Source organism: Fukomys damarensis, unplaced genomic scaffold, assembly GCF_012274545.1.
Source record: "Fukomys damarensis isolate Sample0158 unplaced genomic scaffold, DMR_v1.0_HiC HiC_scaffold_37, whole genome shotgun sequence".
NCBI lineage: Eukaryota > Metazoa > Chordata > Mammalia > Rodentia > Bathyergidae > Fukomys > Fukomys damarensis.
Genome location: NW_022900949.1, coordinates 24,340,501 through 24,361,724, shown reverse-complemented (window position 1 = coordinate 24,361,724; position 21,224 = coordinate 24,340,501). Strand labels below are relative to the sequence as shown.

The 21,224-nt window shown below is 40.8% G+C and overlaps 1 protein-coding gene across 1 annotated transcript in view; it reads right to left on the bottom strand.

Annotated features, from left to right (window-relative positions):
- Window positions 1-21,224, bottom strand: part of Nsun6 (NOP2/Sun RNA methyltransferase 6) — a 59,322-nt gene that overhangs the window by 27,048 nt on the left and 11,050 nt on the right. Inside the window, exons 4-6 of the mRNA XM_010608541.2 lie at window positions 12,748-12,857; window positions 12,277-12,430; window positions 9,977-10,058 (exon numbers count right to left, since the gene is read on the bottom strand). Coding sequence (XP_010606843.1) covers window positions 9,977-10,058; window positions 12,277-12,430; window positions 12,748-12,857 — 346 coding nt within the window. The remainder of the gene's footprint in view (window positions 1-9,976; window positions 10,059-12,276; window positions 12,431-12,747; window positions 12,858-21,224) is intronic.

The following is a 21,224-nucleotide window of genomic DNA, read 5'->3' as shown; positions in this document are numbered from 1 at the left end:
CGGAGCCCAACCTGTCCCTGGGGGGGTGGGTGGGATGCAGCAGCAACAGTGAAGCAGCAGGCAGGTTTCTCTATGACCAGGTCTCACACAGCAAACAGGAGAGAAACACAAGGCCCACTTGTTCTCGAGCTCCGTCATGAGCTGGGGCACGGGTCACTTTCCCTCCTAATGACAAAAACTGAGGAGCACAGGAGTTAAGCAGCTGGTCTAAGACAGAACAGTTATTAGCAGAACTAGGAAAAGGAAACAGTCTCTAGTCTGGAGGCTCAAGACCTTGCCAATGGAAGAGTTTTGGGGCATAAGGTGAGGGAAGCTGGATCTGAGCAGCTGGATTAGCAGCCCTAGTTTCCGTACTTGTAAGAGGACATGAACCCAACAAGTTGTTGGGGAATGTAGCGTGCTGAAAGGCAGGTACAGTAACTCCTCTCGTGGGCACCTTCACGCAGCCCAGCAGCCCCAAGGGCTTACCTGCTCCCAGAAAAACGTGTTCTCTTCCAACTGGGTCTTTTCGAACTCAGAGGGTATTGGAAAGTGTATCAGCGAGGGATGCTTTATCTTGAGGGAATTTTTTTTCAAAACCACCAACTATTCTTTCACATTATATCCGACCAGAAGCAGGTAAAAGTAGTGAGTCAAAGCTATGTCTAGGGCTCATCAAGCTATTATCAAACCAATAAACATTCACTGGCTGAAATATACAATCCTACTCTGTTTTTAAAATTCAGAATCAAAACAGCAGACAGATGATTTTATTCACTTATTGTCTGAATTTAATGAGCACCTATGACAGTAAGCAGTGCACACCAGACACTAGCCAGTGCACTGCAGTTACAATGACCTTGCCTCTCACAGGAAGGAAGGGGAGGTGGCCCTGCCAGCCTGCAGTCATGTCCTTTTTACTAGAAAACTGTAACATGAAATTGTCTCCCACATATCATAAACTGGGGGAAAGTTAACCCCAAAAGGAGCACAGAGCCCTAATTAACACCCTGAAAGTGTTGAGTGACAGGTGAGACAGAGAAGAAATCCCTTACTTACAAAGCCATGATATCTGTATGTATACACTTCAAAGATCTGACTTCACATAATGTATTTATATAAATCAGCAGCTCTATGTCATGTAACAAGTCTATGAACATAGCAGCAAGGTTTTACTTTTGCTCTGTAAGAGAATGAAGTTTACTTTTAAATGTTTCCACTGATTCGATATTCACCGTTAATAAAGAAAAGGGAAGGAGGGCTCTCATATTAAAATGTTGGCTATATATATGGAGGTGCTGCCCAGCACGGAGGCTCATACCTATAATCCCAGCACTCAGGAAGCTGAGGCAGGAGGACCACCATGAGTTTGAGGTCAGCCTGAGCTACATGGGGAGCTCAAGGCCAGCCTGATTTACAGAGCAAAACCCTGTACGTAAAAGGTGGTGGAGGTACTACGGCTTGTATGTAGATACCCCACCAGCACCTCATGGGGTCTGAGGCAGGGGCTATAGGGTATACAATGCTTGGACTGATTCACAGTGCGCTGCTGGGATTACAGGTTCCCCTCTCTAGGTCAGAGCGTTACTAGCCCTAAGGGTGAGCAGCCTAGTTAGGTTGCAAAGGACAGAAAGAAAGCTGCTGCTGTCACCTGCTGCTTACCATAAACCATTTCTCCTCTGTGTTGCCCCTCTGCCATTGCCCCCTGACTTGGAGCCAGCCAATTATGGACTGAAACCTCTCCAAACTGTGGGCTGATTATACCTCTCCTCCTTTAACTTTGGGTGTCAGGCATTTTGTCTCAGCAACAAGAAAATAACTGAGACAGAACTATATGCTGAAGTTGGACAAGGCATCATTTTGTACAGTAATGACTGGCTCAGGCAATAATTACGGTGGATGCTAAATCCCAGGGCGAATTTTAATGAGCAGGATATTCAGATAATTCTTAAAGTGCTTCCCTACTCTGTGCAGACTGTTAGTTGCACAATTACAAAAAGTAATTTTATGCTTTTGTGAAAAATGAGACATGCTGATGGGTGGGTTATTTAGCTCAGGGTTGCCATGGCTGCCTCGAAAGCACAAGGTCCTGAGTTTGATCCCCAGTATCAGGAAAATAAATAAACGAGTAAATAATGAGACACCTTGAAAAGGTGACCAACATGAACATCAGCAAAGAGGGACACGTGGATGTGGTTGACTTCAGATGTGACACCCTCAGGCTCACACATCTGTGAACTTCTGGGCCACATATGGAAGACATCGCACAGGAAGAATAAAGGAAGAATAAAATAACAAAGCTAAGGATTCTGGCCATTTTTCTTATATGACAGGATCCCAATAAAAAAGCACATTTGGGGGCCGGGGATTTAGCTCAGTGGTTCCACCACTTGCCTTGCAAGCACAAGGTCCTGAGTTTGATCCCCAATACCAAAAAAAGAGCACATTAGGCCTATAACCATAGTAGAAGCACATCAGAGAAAATGGTATCTCCCAAAGTACAACAATTAGACAACTGAAGACAACCTGAAAAGAGCATGCAAAGGCAGGATGAGAAGAAATAAAAGTTAACTGTAGACAAGTGAGAATTCACTATAATTAAGTGAAATAAACAGGACTAAATTGTGTAATACCTGAAGTAAGCTATCCGCAGAATCCAGGGCACAATGTTAAATATTTACTGGTTTTTATTACAGAAAATCTAAAGGTTCATATTTCTTTGTATGGTGGTTCTCAAACCTATATATATATACTCACAACATACTTGGAAGCTCAAACTACACAAAAAATGAAAAGTGGATTCCCAGCATCCATTCCAGACCTCTGAATCCAAATGTCTGGGGGACCTCGTGTACCTGGACACGGCAAGGCCCTACACCTCCATGGCAGCTCGGGGTTATGTCTGCCCCAAGGCAATCTACTCTCTTTGTGATTACTGGATCTGCTCAGACAGAGGCACTGGAAAGTGTATCACTCAAGAATGCTTTAATCTTCAAGCAATTTAAAAAAACTACCCATTAACCCCATCGAACCCCAAGAAAAATATCATATAAACCTTACATGGGGATATTTCACAAACTCCTCAGTCTCAAAACCGTCAAGGTCTTACAAAACAAGAACAGACTGAGCCACTAGCACAGGCCAGAAGGGACTAAGGAGACACCATTATTAAATGCAGCATGGAATCCTGGACTAGACCCAGGAGCAGAAAATAGACATTAGGGGCAAAACTGGTTAATGTCTGAATAAAATTTGTAGATTATAATGTGAAATTCACCAACACCTTTGAGTTCTGTATGCAATGTATATAAGCTAATAATGTTACCTATAAAGTACCAGTGGTTTGTTTTGTTTTCCAGGACCTTCACACTGAGCTACGTCCCCAGCTCTTTTTAGATTTTTTATTCTGAGACAGGGTCTGGCTAAGTCACTAAGTTGTCTAGGCTGCATTCCAATTTGGGATCCTCCTCCCTCAGCTCCCAGAGTGCTAAGATTACAGGAGTGGGCCACCATGCCCATTTTTGTTGTTGTTGGTTTTGTTTTGTTTTGTTTAAAAGACAGGGATCTCACTATGTGGTCCAGGTTAGTCTTGAACTTTTGAGCTCAGTGATTCTCCCAGCCTTCTAAAGTAGCTACTGTTGGTCTCTAAGTACTGACAAATGTACCATCATATTGTAAGATGTTACCATGAAGGAAAACTGGGTGAAGTGCATGTAGTATTTCTGTAATTCTAAAATTCTATAATCTTAAAATTACCCCAAAGTAAACATTGTTTTAAAAAAGAAATCTCAACTACTCAGGAGGCTGGGACAGCAGGACTACAAGTTGGGAGTTGAGCTGAGGCAACTTATGAAACCCCATCTCAAATAAAAAATAAAAAGGGCTGGGCATGTAACTCAGTGTAGAACATCCCTGGGTTTGGTCCCCAGTAACATAAAAGGAGGAGGAAGAAGACAGAAGAGAAAGAGGAGGAAGAGAAAATGAGGAGGGGGAAGTAGAAAAGGAGGAGGAAGAGAAAGAGGACAAAGAGGAGAATGAGGAGGACGAGGGAGGAAAGGCAAGAGAAAATCCCCGGTAACTGATCAGATGCATGTGCACTACTTCCAGATGACCAGCACGAAGGACCTGTGAAGTTTGTGACACAGCAAGACTGTGCAGGCCGAGGTCTATGAGAGGCTCTGAGGATCTTTTATACTAAATCCAAGAAAATCTCCAGTTATGGCTAGCATCAGCTTCTTGCTTTTAGAAAGGTGAAGCCTAGATACTGACACTAAGAGTAAAAAGAATTGTCAATGTGTTACTGTAGGGTCAGGGTTATCTGTCTATTTTTTTTTTCAATGATTTGAAGCACTCAAATAGAACCTTCGATTTAGATGTACATTCGTGTACTTCTGGTAATGGCTTTTGAGTGCTTCTGTTTGTCTGAAAAAGGCAATTTGTTTAATCTATTTGATTATCATTATACGTAAATGTGAAACTTTCTATTTATGCAAATCATTATTTATATATATATATGTAAGAATCAAAGACAATAATAAATAAGATTTCCATGTTCTTCTTCTCTTTTTGGTACCAGGGATCGAACTCAGGTCCTTGCTCTTGCAAGGCAGGCAGCGGAAGCACTGAGCAATCCCCAGCCTTTCATGTTCTTCTTTAACTTTCTTCTGAATGCCGACTAGTGTCTCCTGGTTTTGGCCTGCACTGAATCAAATGAGATTTTACTGTATCAGACAGCACCCGGTAGAGAACATGGAGGTTCTGAACTAGTTTGCAAAGGGAAATTTAATACAAAACATCAACTCATTTCTTACACTGACTAAATACTGGTCACAGAACCCTGATAAACTGCAAAAGCAGCCGATGGGAAGTTCAGGAATATGAGCCTCGGGACTTCTCTCTCCCTGCTCACATTGGGCCCTGCAGGCACCTCACGGGCAGCCCTCCTGAGGCTCCGGTGTGGAGCACTGACATCAGGTCCAGGGCACACGCTCAAGGTCAAACAGGCCTAGCCTCAAATTTTGGCTTTGCTGATTTCTACGGATGTGGCCTTCATCTAATCATTCATTTACAACTTGAAAAGTACTAGCTGCCTATTGTGTGCTGCGTACTTCATTTTTCTAAGCCTCCATTCCCTTATGTGTGAAATCAGAGGTCTGCGAGAAGTGCATGGAAGACTGAATACAATACTCAGCACAGCACTCAGTGTTAGCAACTACACCCCTTACCACTTTAATAAGTTTCACTGGCCAATGACTGGACATCCAGATAGCTTACATAAACAGCTTCCACTACGGCAGTGACGAAAAGTTAAGCTCCACCTCAGGCATAAGAGCTTTACTCCAACAGCAAAGTCTTACTTCCTTGTCATAGAATGGCAAGGAACATTATGAATCACAATGTATCTCACAATTTATATCTCATTAAGCTGATTTTTAAGATTAAAGGTGAGGAAAAGAGGCTGATGCTGCTATAGGTAGCAAGAAATGTTAAAAACAAATTGCACTGTACTAGGCTTTTATTTTCCAATGTCAAAACTAAATACAAGATAAGCAGGTATGTGGCCCTTTATTTTGCAAAGGGGATAAATAATATTGCATTAGTTGTTGCTAATGAGGAATGCGCACATCACCAGCAATGATTCAGGGCTATGTTATCAAATGATCACAAGTGCTTAAAAACAGATTACACCAGAAGTAAAAAAAACTAATGCTAAGCAAACAGAAAAACCAAAGATGAGTCATAAGTCCTTACGTATAAAAGTGCATAAAAGCCCCTATACTACAGACAGCTAAGTTAGGTAGAAATACTATAGGCAGTCAGACAAGGACAGGCCCTCGAGAAAGTCAGAGCAGAAGATGAAGACACATCACAACTGTGGCCAGAGGTGCATCTGCTGGAAGCCCGGCCTCAAGATAAAGACGAAATGACCAGGCCTGCACACTTCCCGAAGGGCCCAATAAAGTCTACATACACACCTGTCACCCGGGTGGGTGAGCAAGGCTTCCAGATTCCCCTTTCCTAAAAGTTCTTTGTTCTTTCATGTCCACTTCTGACACGACCTCTTCCCCAATGGATTGGTGTCACCTAAGTGGCTATACTTGTCATCAGATTGGTTCATCATAGTTTTGTCCCACGTTGCCCACCTCGTGATTTTGCTCTAGAAAACTTCCCCTGTTCAGCAGGGTCCCCTCCTGTCTCTCAGGAGCTATATCTTTCCCCCTCAATAAATATGGCCTACTCTTAACCTCCATTTTTCCTCAGAATTCCTTCTTTGATTTTGGGAACATGAACTCGGAGAATCAGACATCTAGCAGGTTGAGAGTTACATTATTTCACTACAGTTTTCCACCTTGAGGAAACCCCCCTCCCCGACAGCAGGGCAGGGTCTTCTTGTTCTTCCTAATAAACATTCACTCAGTCACTCCCTGCTGCCGCCTGCTGTTTTGTTGGGCTCAATCTTTGCCCAAAACAAGCAGAGAGAGTAAGGTGGTCAGGGGGACAAGAAGCTGGTTACACCACCTTAGCCAAGAACCATATGCTGGCCAGGCAGGCAGCTGGATTCCCTTCCAGAGAGAGACCTCTGGCTACGTGGAAACAGGGACAGCTGAGAAGACAACTGAGGGGCCGTGGCCAGGCAATCCTTGGTGGTCAAAGGTTCTTCAGTAGAAACTGGGTCCCGACGGCCCAACTGGGTAACAGCAGAAAAATCTCCACTTGTCTATCATGCCTACCTGCACTCCTCGGTGAGAGGAGAGGTAAAACTCTCTCTCTCAGTGATCTCTTGGTATCCTGTCCCACAGTAACCTGAGATGACACTGTTAGAAGCCCTGTCTTAAGCCTCCATTACGAGTTGAGCTAGTGAAACAGGACCCCTCTTCAGACAAAGCTTGAGTAGCAGCCCTAAAGTGCCCTACACACAGGCTTTCTTTGCATGGAGAGATGGTCCTAAGTTCTGCAAGCCACACTGTACAGATCAGCCTTGTTACAGAAGGACAGAACTTCACACCTGGTTTTGCAGTAAGAAGCGATAGTAAACAAATATTCCATCTAACAATCTACAGCTCTTTTCTGAGATAAGATACAGTCTATACAAAAATATACAGTGTGGGGAGCAACTCTACGTAATTTTGTGGAAAAAAAATCATTTGATTAGGCCTAGTTCTCCTGCTCACAGGCTGGCTACAGCATGTCGAGACATGGCTCCATTTCGGCCTCTGGTCCATGGTCTGGTGATGGATGCACCTACTGTAGACGGCCTGGGAGGAACACACTCTTCATCTGCAGAGTTCTGCACTGTTCTAGATTTGTGCCCCCAACCCCAGTCATCTGTTGTATCTCCTTCTCCAGACTACCGAACTCTCAGTCCTGAGTCATGTGTTACATTTGTGTCTCTTACGGGGCTTTCCTCTTTGCTCCCCAGAGCAGCACTGAAATGCATGCTCCGCTGCTTCTCAAAGACTCTATTTTCCTACCTTTCCAGTATAAGTGAATTTGCCTTGTGCTGTCGAGACTCACAGGAGACTAGGATTTACTGCAGAGATTCTAGTGATGTCCCCTTTCCCTGCTCTTTACAATACAGTAATTTTTTTTAAAAAGCCCATGGTTCACCATTCATGGTGTCAACATAATTGTGCTGAAATGTTGTGCTGTGCTTTTGATTTTAAATTCTCCCTATAAAAATGTAATACCATTATCTGAAACTACTTGATGAAAACTTGACTGCCAAGACAATCACAGCTGTTCTTGCTTCAACACTGGTACAAGAGACTTCTTAGGTATTTAACGACTAAGGCTAAATAACTGATGCTAAATAACTGATGCTAAGTATGTAACTGGCTAAAACACAAGCATCATTTTGGTTCTGGCCCTCCAAGGTCAACAAAGACCCAGGACACAAGGGGACCTTTCAATAGGACCCTACAGCTTTAGCAAGTCGCCCAACCTCCTGAACAAGGAGACTGACTGTTGGACCCAGGAGGACAAAAGTCAAGCAGTGTGCATCATACTAGGAGGAGGGCCACTAAAGGAAAAAATGTTCCCATGCTTCCGAGCAGAGTCCCACGGTCCAGCACAGACTGTGACCCATTCTGGCAGAGGAGCTAAGGGGCTCTGCCTAGGACCCCAAAAGTAACTCCTGTGGAGTCTTAACGGACCTAACATATATCATAAGGTTAATTCTAAGTAGTGCTCTCACTTAAACTTGGTCTTACATGCCCAGCAAGAAAGTATAATAAACATACATAAAAATATTAATAAGAGTAAACATACAAAAGGGTTCCAAGTCCTATATGCTGACAGTGTCCAGCTATACCTGTAAGTTGTCACTATTTTGGTTCAAAAAGTTTTAAAAGACACATCTATAAAAGCTCAATAGAAATCTTTGAATTACTTAGCTAAGATTATCCTTCTACTCATTAAGTTTATCGGTACATTTTAGGTATACAATACAGTTACATCCATCATTGGGAATTCGTACCTTTACATGATGTATCTCAGTTCTCATTTTTTCCCCATTCCCCTGCCCTCTCTTCAACCCCTCCATTCTTCCCTATTTACAAAGACTTTGTTTCTGTTCTTTTCCTTTTCACGTATTTCTTCTTTTCCCTTCTTTCCTTTCTCCTACCCTTTCCACTCCTTCTAAAACACAGGGCCTTTGATTCAATAGCCTTACATTACAGTTAAGGATTTACATGCTTATATAAAACTATCTCTAAAGAAAAAATGTCGCTTTTATGCCAACTGGTCTGGTATAAATGAGAGATAAAACACAAAAATTAAATTATCTAAGTCACAGAGATCATGGTCAGGGATCTAAAATTTGGCATTCTGATTACTCTGCCTAGCAGGACCAATACTGATGCTTCCTGTAGCCTAGATATTTAGACTTCTCGATATTTAGTCTTCTCAATTAATCAGATGTTTCTTCTCACTTGACAACTTTAAAGCTACACATAGTGATGCAAACAGAGTCCCACAGGTGCTCTTTCTAGCTTGTATTCAGGACGCACAGCAGTGGGCTCTACCTTCACTAACAATGCCCCCTCCCAGCAGGAAGGAGCTTCTGAGACCCTTCCTCCCCTCTGCACCCCCACAGCAGTCAGTGTCGCTACTACAAGGCAGAACAAAGCCAGAAGATACAGGGATTTAGGCAGAAAGGGTAGGGGTCATGAATAGCCACCTTAAAGTAATTAACAGTTGGGGTCCTAAGTAAATTACCACACCAAAACAGACTGTCAGGATCTAATGAAATGAGACACAAGAAAAGGTCTTCACCCAAAAGAGAGAGGCCTTGAAAGAAATGCAAATAAAATAGCTTGCTTTCCAGATATCAAAGGCCCACCTACAATCACCTTACCCAAGTCCCAAAGCCTGTATAAAACCCAGCAGACCCAAACATCTCCTGTGTCATCCTATGCAACACCCCTCTCCAACGAGTGGAGAGCTGCTCTTTTATTTCTTCTAATAAACACACATTTGGCCGTTCCCCACCCCTGCTCTTTGCTGTTTTGAGATTCACGCTTTGCTGCCCGAAAACAAGAACGCAAAAGCTACACCCAGTTACAGCATCATTGTCTTAAACTGGAAATATTACTAATATCACCCGACCAACAGATTGAAAAAAGAAATCAAGTGAGTTATGTCCGTAAAAGTACTTCCACTGGTAAAAACAAAACACATGACTTCTTTTGTCACAGCAACTGGTAACTACTGAAAAAATATCTGCTAACAGTAACACATTTGAATCCTAGAATTACAAAAGGATCATTTACATGGATATCAAATATGTACATAGGTAAGCAGGAGCTTAAAAGTCAGCATACAGGGCATATAACTAGAGGCTCAGAGCCTGCCTGGCAAGCTCCCAGTTGAATTCCTGGTACAAAAAAAAACAAGGGTACTTGTAGAATTTTCTCTGTTTAACAAAAGGTAGATCATAATATACAGTATGTAAAAACAAACCATAAAAATGCACCAATATAAGGGGTAAAATTCTTACCTGTAAAAACAAGTAACTGGGCAGTACATTATCAAACGAGGGGCTGAGATATATGGGTTCCGTCATTTTTATGCCTACACCTCTGAAAAACAAGAAATCTAACATGAATCTGCATCGATTACATAGCATATGTTTCTAGAACATACCCACACAGCACATCAAGTATAAAAACTTTTAGTTAACACCTAAATACTTAGAACAGTGTTGTGAACTGGTTTTGAATGTTTATCACAAGTAGGAGAGGGCATCAGAACTAAAAAGGATAAAGAGACAAAACTTCTTTCACTTAGGCACAAGAGTTTCTTTAGAGTTCTGGATAAATTAAAAAGCAAAGAACATCCAATTATAGATGTCTCCTAATCTTTCCAGTAACCCATCCATGACCCTGTTACTACCTTTCTGGTCAACAAACATTTCACGAGTGTTGAATTTACAGGGTGCTACACCCGGTGCTTGTATGAAAACTGAAAAAAATACCTGGACTCCTGGCTACTGCAAAGCACTGACAAGCACAGTACCACTCTCCTCTCACGCTACAGAGTAACTGTCCAGTGCTGACACTACAGGAAGACGACCTTTTCCACCTCTGTTTCACTCCATGAGTAGCAGTGTTGCTGATAAAAACTGGAAGGGCCAGGCCAAGGGTGGCATGGGGGTACAGTGATTCCCTAAAAACAAGCTCTGCAGTCTGAGAGAGGTAACCAGAGACCATCAAAGGGAAGAAAGAACATAAATATAACATCAGAAGAAGCCAACAATTTTTTTTTTTTCAAAGTGGCTGCATTGTACTCCCACGAACAAAGAAAACATTATTCAGAGCCTGGCACCTCAGTGCAATTCCTGTGAGCCTAGGGCCCAGAATTTGGCTCAGTTGTTCTACTACCTACCTCACAAGCACAAGGGCCCACGTTTGATTCCCAGTACCAAAAACAAACAAACAAACAATTCCTGTGAGCCTAGCCACTTGGGAAGCGGAGGCAGAAGGACTGCAAGTTTGAGGCCAGGATCTCGGACATGCATGCCCATTGACTGCCAGGTGACAGTGCCCGCCCTCCACTCTATACAGGTGCGATGTGGAGATGTGCTGTCTTCAAAGCAGCTGCTTTCTGGGTGGCAGGAAAGGGCAATCTGTAGGTGAAAAGGGCCTAGTGCTCTGGGATGCACAGGTTATCTACTTTACTAAAGGGCCTTTAGAAATTTCTGTCCGGACAGGAGGGTGGTGGGGTGTCACAAGGCAGGGTGGCCTCCAGAAGCAGGAAGAGAGTTTGTTGTGAAGCTGCAGTTTTTCCCAAAAGTACAATTTTAAAACCTCAATTTCCTAGTCTTCTTTCTACCTTGTCAATATTCCTCTATCCTACCCCATTGCTATCCAGATCCAGTGATTTGTTTCTTTAGAAGAATTAATTTCAATTACACACACACAAAAAATTTCTGCCACATGGGACACTGTTCGAAGGATCAGGGACACAGTCCAGTTCTGGACAAACTGAATCCTGTTTCACTGGCTGTTAACTTCAGAGCAATGATGCTGTCTACAGCACCCCTAAAACAAGTAAAATACGAGCCCAGTTTGTCTGTGGATTTATTCAGAGCCACAAGTGGCTAGAGATGATTTAGGAGCAAGTATATGTTAATTTGGCTTAAACAAATCCAAACATTCATTTTTGACCATAACTGCTTACATGAGGCCTAGCTTTCTGGTAAAATTACTTTTAATTTATATTACAATTATAAATTTTTCTAATCAAAATGTTAAAAAGATCTACATGAGTCATCTAGTTCACTATCAAGATAAGCACTGTGCTTCAAAGATACAAAAATTTTCAAATCAATAAAACTCAAAAGGACAAGTAAAGTCATTTAATAATTGTGTCATAACTAGTCTTTTTTATTTTTAATTATTTTTTGGTACTGGGAATTGAACTCAGTTTCTTGTGCTTGCAAGGCAGGTGGCGGAAATCCCCGGCCCTATCATAACTACTCTTTTTTTTTTGGTACCAGGGATCGAGCTTGGGTCCTTGCACTTGCAAGGCAGGCAGTGGAATCACTGAGCTAAATCCTCAGCCCTATCATACTTATCATAACTACTCTTAATCAGGCTTTTTAATCTCACCATTCACCCTTTACAAACTATAAAGATTTCTTTCCAAAAAATCGTGGGAAATATGGATATTCTTCCAGGTGAATTTCAAGATTTATTCATATAATGCAACCAGATATGCGTTTTTACCTTGTTTTTAATTTTCTTGAACCACAGAAAGCAAGATTATTTCTCCTACAACACTCAGTGACATACACACCTCAGTCTGGGGAGTCCACTGAAGATTTCTTTGCGGCTTAGTGCAGAAATCCCATTTCCAAGAAACACTTTTGTTCCATCAAATTCTCTGGCTCCTTTCTTACATTTCCCTTTAATATCAGAGTATACGGAAATAACATCTCCAGCTTTCATAACTAGAGGAAGGAGAAGATCAGGGTACACTAATCTGCTTTTGGTAGAAGGGGAATCTTGAGGGACAACAATCGTACACAAGCAGCAGTTCGCACCTGCTCCTTACATGTCTAGGAGCAAAAAACAAATCACAGAAAACTTTTTCTATGTGCATGCCTAGCTGTTAATCCTTATCAGATAAAATCCTTATTGGCTGTATTAAGTGCAAAGCTTGGAAATTATCTAACAAAAGTAAAACCAGCATCTCAATTTAAACATGGCAAATTTCCCCACTGATAGTACACATGTATTTTAGAACCCTAGACCTCACAGTGCTTACAGCTGGAAGCTGACACAATCCCTGGAACGTAGACATGGGCTCCTCTTAACACCGCGCTGCCACACTGGGCTCCCACGACGGCTTCACACTGCTGCTTTTTTATGTTCTTTCTAGGAATTAAGAAAGGAGAAACTGTTTAACAGAGTAACATTCCTCCACTGCCTACAAACTTCCTTCCCCCCAGGACTGGGATCAAACTCAGGACCTTGTGTTTGGCAGGCAGGCACAGCACTGCTGAGCTACATCCCTGGCCCTACCAAGAATTTTGATGTTTCAATACAAACTCTAGATAAATAATATCATTAGTCTGGATTTTCATGAGTAAATGAAAAAGAGAAAGCTGCAACAATGAACAAACACAGAAGAAGAGTCAGCAAAGGGGAAAAAAGAAGGAAGAATAGGCACTGGAAAAAAGAAAACTTCGAAAGAGGTCCATCTGGTGGAAGCCAGGAGAGTGGCGTAAGAAACTGCTTCATCATTTAACAAGCATTACTTTCTCAGAATAACAGGAGCAAATAGCCTTCCACTGCCTTCAAAAACAGAAAAATATACAAGGAATTAGAAACATTTCTAACGTGATAAACTGTTGCACACTAAATTATGAATACACAGGGTTCCATCTTCTTTCATGATGTCCAATTATCAACTCTCACTAAATTTAATTTGTCTTTTTTTTTTTTTTTGGTGCTAGGGATCAAACCAGGGCCTTAGCACTAAACTACACTCCCAGCCATGTTTAGCTTTTCATTTTGAGACAGGATCTTGCTCAGGTGCCCAAATGGGACTTGAATTTGTGATCTTCCTGCCTGGACCTCCCTCAGTGGTGGGATTACTGGCACGTACCACCGTGCCATTCTGTGCCTACTTCAAGTGGCACAATCCTCCAAGTTCTAAACTGCGTCGCTGTCTCCACTCACCTTGCACTCTATCCCTTAGCATCTCATGATTTCAATAATCATTTAAAATATAACCCACGGAGCCGGCACAGTGGTGCACACCTCCCAGCTAACCTGGACCAAGAGGCAGGACGATCACTAAACCTACAAGTTTCAGACCAGCATTAAAAAAGCACAGAGTCTATGTTTAGTTTTCTATACTTTGAACTGGTATTTCTAACTACCTATGGGTAGCCACAGGTTGATGAACCAGTTATTCAACAAGTCTGAGATAATGATTATTCTCTGGAGTCCTTGGAATGACCCCCAAAACTTTTCACCAATTTTTAATGAGGTATCACTACTACTAAGATAGCAGACTAGAAGTCTCAGAGCTGTGGTCCAATGGTATCTTCCAAAATTCAGGGGTTGAAACTTAATCCCCGGTGCAACCATACTGGGACGCGCCTTTAGGTGTGGAAGTGTAAAGGGCTCTGCTCTCATGATGAATTAATGCTGCTGCAAGAGAGGCCTTCAGAAATGTGTCCCCTCTCTCTCCTCTTACATCCTCCACCACTGGAGGACTCAGTATGAAAGCCGTTACAATGTGCCTGAACCTTATGCCTCTGGGGTTCTGCAGTTTCACTCTAAAGTATCAACATGTGGATTGTTTTAGTTTCAGATTCCTAATACTAACATTTGTTTTTCATCATTTCTGGAAAATGCTCAATCACCATGTTGTCTTTATTATTGTCTTTCCCTCATCATTTCTACTCTTTATGTCTGGGACTCATTAGCAATATGAAGAACCTTTTGTATTTTCCATTACTTGATTCCACTTTCATATTTCTAATTTCTTTTTCTCTGCTGCATTCTAAATTTCCTGAGCCATCAACAAATTCAATAACTATCATTTGGGTCTAAGTTTAACCTATGGATGGTTTTTAATTTCAATGACTTTTATTTCCATAAATTCTCTATCAGTTTCACGTTATTTCCTCTCAGAGCTTTCAGATTTTGTTTTTAATTATTTAAGAAAACTGATTTATGGCCACTACCAGAGAGTTCTATCTGGTAGTTTTGGGAGAAATGCACCTCTGCAATTTACTGTGCAAGCTGATTTTCACGCATGGTGGCTGGATTCCTCTTAATGAGAAAGTGTGGAGCTTGGTGTGTGGAGCTTGGATTCAAAGTGGACCACTTCGAGCCAAGCATGGGGACAAATGTCTGTACTCAGGAAACTGAGGCAGGTGGACTTCAAGTTCAAGGGCAGCCTAGACTATACATTCTGTCTCCAGAAAACAAGGAGAGAGGGAAACAAGAGAGTGGTATAAAGAGGAAAGAAAAGAGAAGAGGGAAAATAGAGGGAAAGGGGAAGGGAGAGAGAGGAAGGCGAAGGTAAGAAAGGAGTTTACCACTCCAGGATGGTTCTGCTTGGTTTGTGCCAAGTACCTCAACAACTGACTTGGGACCAAATCTTTACATCCATTCCCTAGACAGTAAGTTCCAAGACAATTAGAGTACTAAGAGTCTGAATTTCACACCATTATGATGTACAGAACCATAGTTCTGAATTCTTAGAATTTTCTTCAACCTAGACCCTATGAAGAGAGGCTCACTTCCTCACTACAGCCTTATACTGACTGCAGAACACCTCACAGCCCTTGTATTAACACCTTGTAGTTAAAACCAAAGACCACAAATGTAGAAAACCAACCACTGACCTCCTTTCTAATACCCTGAAACCCCAGTATCAGCTCACGTGCTCATTACTATTTTTTGGTTATTCATTCCTAATACCTAAATATTTCACTTACATTTTTGATCACTCAGTTATTATGCATTTTGCGCTGTATTTTAGGTAGCATTCCTTGGTATGCACAGCAGAAACATATTCAAGTTATATAGTTTACTTTACCACTAAAACCAAAAGAGTGAAAGAGCTTCCTAACTCATCTCTAGTTTTATAGGTCATCTTCTGGGAAAAAAGTTGAGATTTTCACTGCAATTTGGTGTAACAAATACATTTAATATCACAACCCACTACACCAACACGTCTCTAGACAAACACTTGTATTTATTACAAACATTTCATGAAACCATACTTTCACTAGTGAATTGCAATGATGTCAAATATATGACTTATTTTATAAATTGATTATTAAAAACCTTAAATTGATTTTACAACCCACTAATGGGTAACTACTATCAATGTATTTCTAAAATACAGATCTAATTCTCACTGTAATAAAACTCTGACTCTTATAGAATATAGGAGAGGGATTCCTTAGTTTTAAAAAAATCCTTTATTTTCTTTTACATTTCACAGACTGCCTTTTCAACTTCCATACTCTATAAATTTTCACTCATCCTTCTGAAAGCCAATTCAGCAGCTGAATCTCAGCCTAATTTCTACTCATCTTTACAACCAACTGGAAGAATGTCTGCTTGGAAAAAATCTTTACCACTTTCTGTGGACTCAGTCCTTCCCATTTTACACTCCATTAACATTAAATTTATACTTCTGCTATGGGAATCCTAACACTGTGACTTGGATCAAAGTTCCCTGCCTTTAGACTGAACAGCTATGTCTCCTTTGTCTTTTATGACTCTTGCATCTTACATATAGCACAAATTAAAAACATGTTTTGTGAAATAGCACCCTGCAGTGTTAATAAGGAGAGAAAAGCATGAACTCAGGAATGGACAACTGTGCAGAAAAGAGTTAATATAACACGCCTTACCAGGTGTGGTGGCACATATTTGTAATCCCAGCACTGGAAGGCTGAGGCAGGAGGATTGCTGTGAGTTCCAGACCAGCCTGGGCTACATAGTGAGACCATGTCTCAAAAAAAAAAAACAAAAAAACAAAAACCCTAAAAAACACAAAACAGGCCTACACTGCTACCCACTGGAAGGTCTGTTTATAAGGCTGGCCCTTGACTGGTGCTTGAGAATTTAGTTGTCGGGAGGGTCCTCACCACACATATTCCTTGTTTAATGACCTACCGGTTTAATGACTGTTACAGCCCATCTTTTTGGGTACAGTTCTGTACATCTTGCCTGCAGAGCCTCAATGTCTTTTTTGTACAGCACACCTTGTTTACATAATAATTTTTACTTATTGTACTGTACAGTACTGTAGCTTTATGTTCTACATTAAAATGCTGCATGTAACAGTTATGCAAATAAAGGAAAGTCATCAAGCTGGAGTTTCCTTTGACCGTGGCTTACATTCCCTCATTTAGCAACCGATTCATTTCATGGCTTAGCTGCAGGCACAGACCTCGGCTCTTAAAGGACAAGTGTCTGTATTAACTGGTAAGGGTAGCTCATGGTGAACCAGAAACCTTCATCAAGATGTTCAATTATTATCACCTGTGCTCACCAGCACACAAGCTATGCTACAAGCCAAGACCTGATAAAAGTACTGGGAAACGTGTCTCACCAACTGCAAAGGTGCTCTCTTTACCCAACCCACTCTGTGCAGTTCTTCAGCAAACTGCAAACCAGGGTGCAAATATTTCCGTCAGTGAGTGAGAAGCAGCAAGCTGTGTTCAACATTCAACATGGACCCTATGCGGAACTAGTACAAAAAAATTAAATAAGACAAAGGCCAATAAAAAAAAAGAACAAAAAGGGAAATACTTCAAAAGGATCTTTGTATTTTCAAAGAAACTAAAAAGACTTCTAAAAGGGGACTAAGTACAAAAAAAATTAAAAACTGAACTAGTAGAGTTCAGAAAATAAGGGATTGTCTAAAAGAAAAAAATTAGAAGCAGAGAGAGATATCAATTGCTAACACCTACTGAGTATCTACAATGTGCCATTCACTACTCTAAATTCACAATAACCCCCAAACTAGAAAGTACTTTTAAACCCATTTTAGAGATAAGCAAAGAAAAGCACAGAGAACACAGACAATGTAGGTATTAGTGACAAGAGAGCCACTTTTGAATCAGAGTTCACGAGGAACAAGTATTTCTGTGTGGTGCTCTTGTACTCTGCAGATACACAAGTCCGTAAATTTGACACTCTTGGCAACAATGAAAATGAGGAAAAACAGTATGTATTGATACAGAGTTAAAAATTAAAACTGAGGGCCCGCCTCATAGCATGGATGAGCGCATGCAGATCCCAGGGAGCAGCAGTGTGGTCCAGACCTAGGTGGCTGCAGGTAGATTCTAACCAGGGATCCGCCCTGACCTCAGAGGCTCAGGCACACCGGCCCAGCCAGGGCCCACCTGGAAAAGAGCACACAGGCAAACAAGCTTTGGCCAGAGGCTCACCCCTATACTCTCTCTGGTGGAGGCCCTAGTCAGAAGCCTGCTCAGACAACAGGAACTGGGGAGCACAGCACAGTACATAGAGGCCCCAGCAAGAGGAACAACTAGATACCATCCCAAGTGCGCTCAGGCCCCAGCCAACAGGTGAGCTCAGGGATCCAGAAGGCCATCATTCCGAACCCAAGAGATGGTATGCTGGTAGGCAGCAGAGAAAAGGCCTTTTGGTGGCTGGCTGACAATTAAAGAATACCCGGTGAGCAAAAAAGTTGCCTCAATAAGGGCACAGTAGGCTGCATCTGCTGAAATGAGAAGACAAGGAAACAAGTCCCAAAACCAGACTTCCACATCACCTAAGGTGACCCCAAAGGGAAACAAGATGGACAAATCTGATTATCAACCACCTGGACTCCCTGAACTGGCAACGAAAGAGGATGTGGAAAACATGAAATCAGAAATAATTTCTCAGTTCAACATACATAAATCAATAAAGATAATACACTATATTAAGAGAGCCAAAGAAAACATATGATCACCTCAATAGAGGCAGAAAAAGCATTCGACAAAATCCAACGCACATTCATGATAAAAATCCTACAGAAAAGTGGAACAGACGGCCCCTACCTCAATCTGATAAAAACTATCTATGAAAAATCAAGAGCCAGTATCATATACTAACTGGTCAAAAACTGAAATCCTTCATGCTAAAATCAGGAACAAGACAAGGATGTCTGTCCACTATAAGCACTCCAGTTCAATATAGTTTTGGAAACATTAGCCTCAGCAATTAGACAAGAGAAAGAAATTAAAGGAAGAAATGAAGTCAAATTGTCAATATCCGCAGATGACATGATACTCTATACAGAAGACCCCAAGAACTCCACCAAAAGTTTTGTAGATTTTATAACCAAATTCAGTAAAGTAGCTGGATATAAGATTAACACACAAAAATCAGTACCTTTTCTGTACATAAAAAAACAGACTGAAACAAATGGAGCAATCAGTTCCTTTCACAATAGCATCAAAAAACTTGAAATATCTAGGAATCCACCTAACAAAAGAAATCAAAGACCTCTATTCTGAAAATTACAGCACTCTGAAAAAAGAGATTGAACAGGGTATCAGAAAATGGAAAGACATCTCTTGCTCCTGGATAGGAAAAATCAACATAGTGAAAATGTCCATACTTCTAAAACCGGCATATAGATTCAGTGCAATCCCAACTGAAAAACCAGCAGTATATTTCAATGAACTAGAGAAAAAAAATACAAAAATTCATTTGGAACAAGAGACCTAGAGTAGCAAAAGCAATTTTAGGTAATAAAGTGAAGGTAAAGGGTAATCACAATCCCCAATTTGAAACTATACAACAAAGCTTACCTATGATAAAAATAGCATGATACTGGCAGAGAAACAGATTAGAACATGCAGAAACAACAACTCCAGATGTAATGATACTGGCAGAGAAACAGACTTGAGGACCAGTGAAACAGATTAGAACATGCAGAAACAACAACTCCAGATGTACTCAGCCACATCATCTTCAACAAAGGAGCCAAAGACCCTCACTGGAGGAAAGATGGCCTCTTTAATAAATGGTGCTAGAGGGTCAGGGATTTACCTCAGTGGTTCCACTACCTGCCTCACAAGCACAAGGTCCCAAGTTCAATAATCAGTACCAAAAAAAATAATTAATTAAAAAAATAAACGGTGCGGGAAAAACTGGATTTCAACTTGCCCAGGATTACAACTACACCTATAACTCTGACTATGCAGTAAACTAAAATCGAAATGGATTAAATATTAAAATATTAAATATTAAAGCAAATGCTACACTAGCTAGAAGAGAGGCTGGATAGAGATTTTATGAACAAAACTTCAGTTGCCCATGAACAAATAATCAACAAGTGGGATGTCTTCTTATTAAAAAGATTTTGCACAACAAGACAAATGACCAACAGTGTGAAGAGACAACACACAATGTGGTAAAAATTTTTCACCAGGAGTTCCTCAGACAAAGGTCTACTATCTAGAATATATAAAGAATTTTAAAAATCAGATTCCACAAATTTAAAGACCCAATCCAAAAATGGGCATCTGAAATGAACAGACATTTCTAGACAAAGAAGTAGAAACAGCAAATAAACATATGAAAAAATGTTCAACATCACTGGTCATTTGAGAGACGCAGATGAAAACAACACTGAGATTCTACCTCACCCCAGAAAGAATGGCTGCTACCATGAAATCAACCAATAACAAATGCTGGTGGGGCTGTGGGGAAAGAACGCTGCTTCACTGCTGGTAGGAGTATAGTCTGGTACAAGAATCAGTATGGAGATACCTCAAAGAACTAGGATTGGAAGTCCCATTTGACCCAGCTATTCCCCTGCTTGGTATCTTCCCCAAAGAATTGAAAGAATCATACCACAGCGCTATATGTGAACAATTTTAATAGCTAAAACTTGGAAGCAGCCCAAATGCCCATCAAAAGGAGACTGGATAAAGAATATGTGGGTTTTTTAATAAAATGGAGTACTACTCAACCATAAAAAATGAGAAATCACAGACATTTATAGCTAAATGGATGAACAGAGGCAATATTCTCAAGTGAAATAAATAGGATACACATTCATAAATACCAAGGAGTTTCTCTACCGTGAGAAACTGAAAGTGTAAATAAGGACTAAAGGGTGTAACAGATAATATGAAATCAAGGAAAAGGGACAAAGGGGAAGGGAAATGAAAGAAGGGATTGGAATTAATATAAACAAATGAAACATAATGGAAACAAAGTCTTTGTAGATAGGGAGGGAGGGAGGGAGGGGTTAAAGGGAGGGCAGGGAGATGGGGAAAAAAACCCAAGAACCAAGATTATGTAAAGGTACAAATTCTCAACAATGAATATCATTACATTGCATACCTTAAATGAACCAATAAAATTAATTTAAAAAATAAATCTAAAAAATTATAATTGAGTTCCCTGATAAAACATTATCTATGTAGCTAGAAACAGTACTGCATAAATCATGAAAAATTATGAACAAGCAAAGATAAAATATTAAGTGAACAGAAAAGCAACTGTGAACTTTACAGGATTTTTAAATTCTTTTCTAAAAATGTGTACAAATGAATGCACATGTTCATTCAACTGTGCAGGTAAAATCACAAGGAACAGAATTCAAATTCAATGCTTAGAGAAACAGAACTGACAAGTGTGACAGGAAATATAATTGATAATTTTATGCTTCTGTAAGTGTCTAATTTCTTAATAAATTTGTCTTAATTTTACAAAGAAGAAACACCCAATTAACTCTAT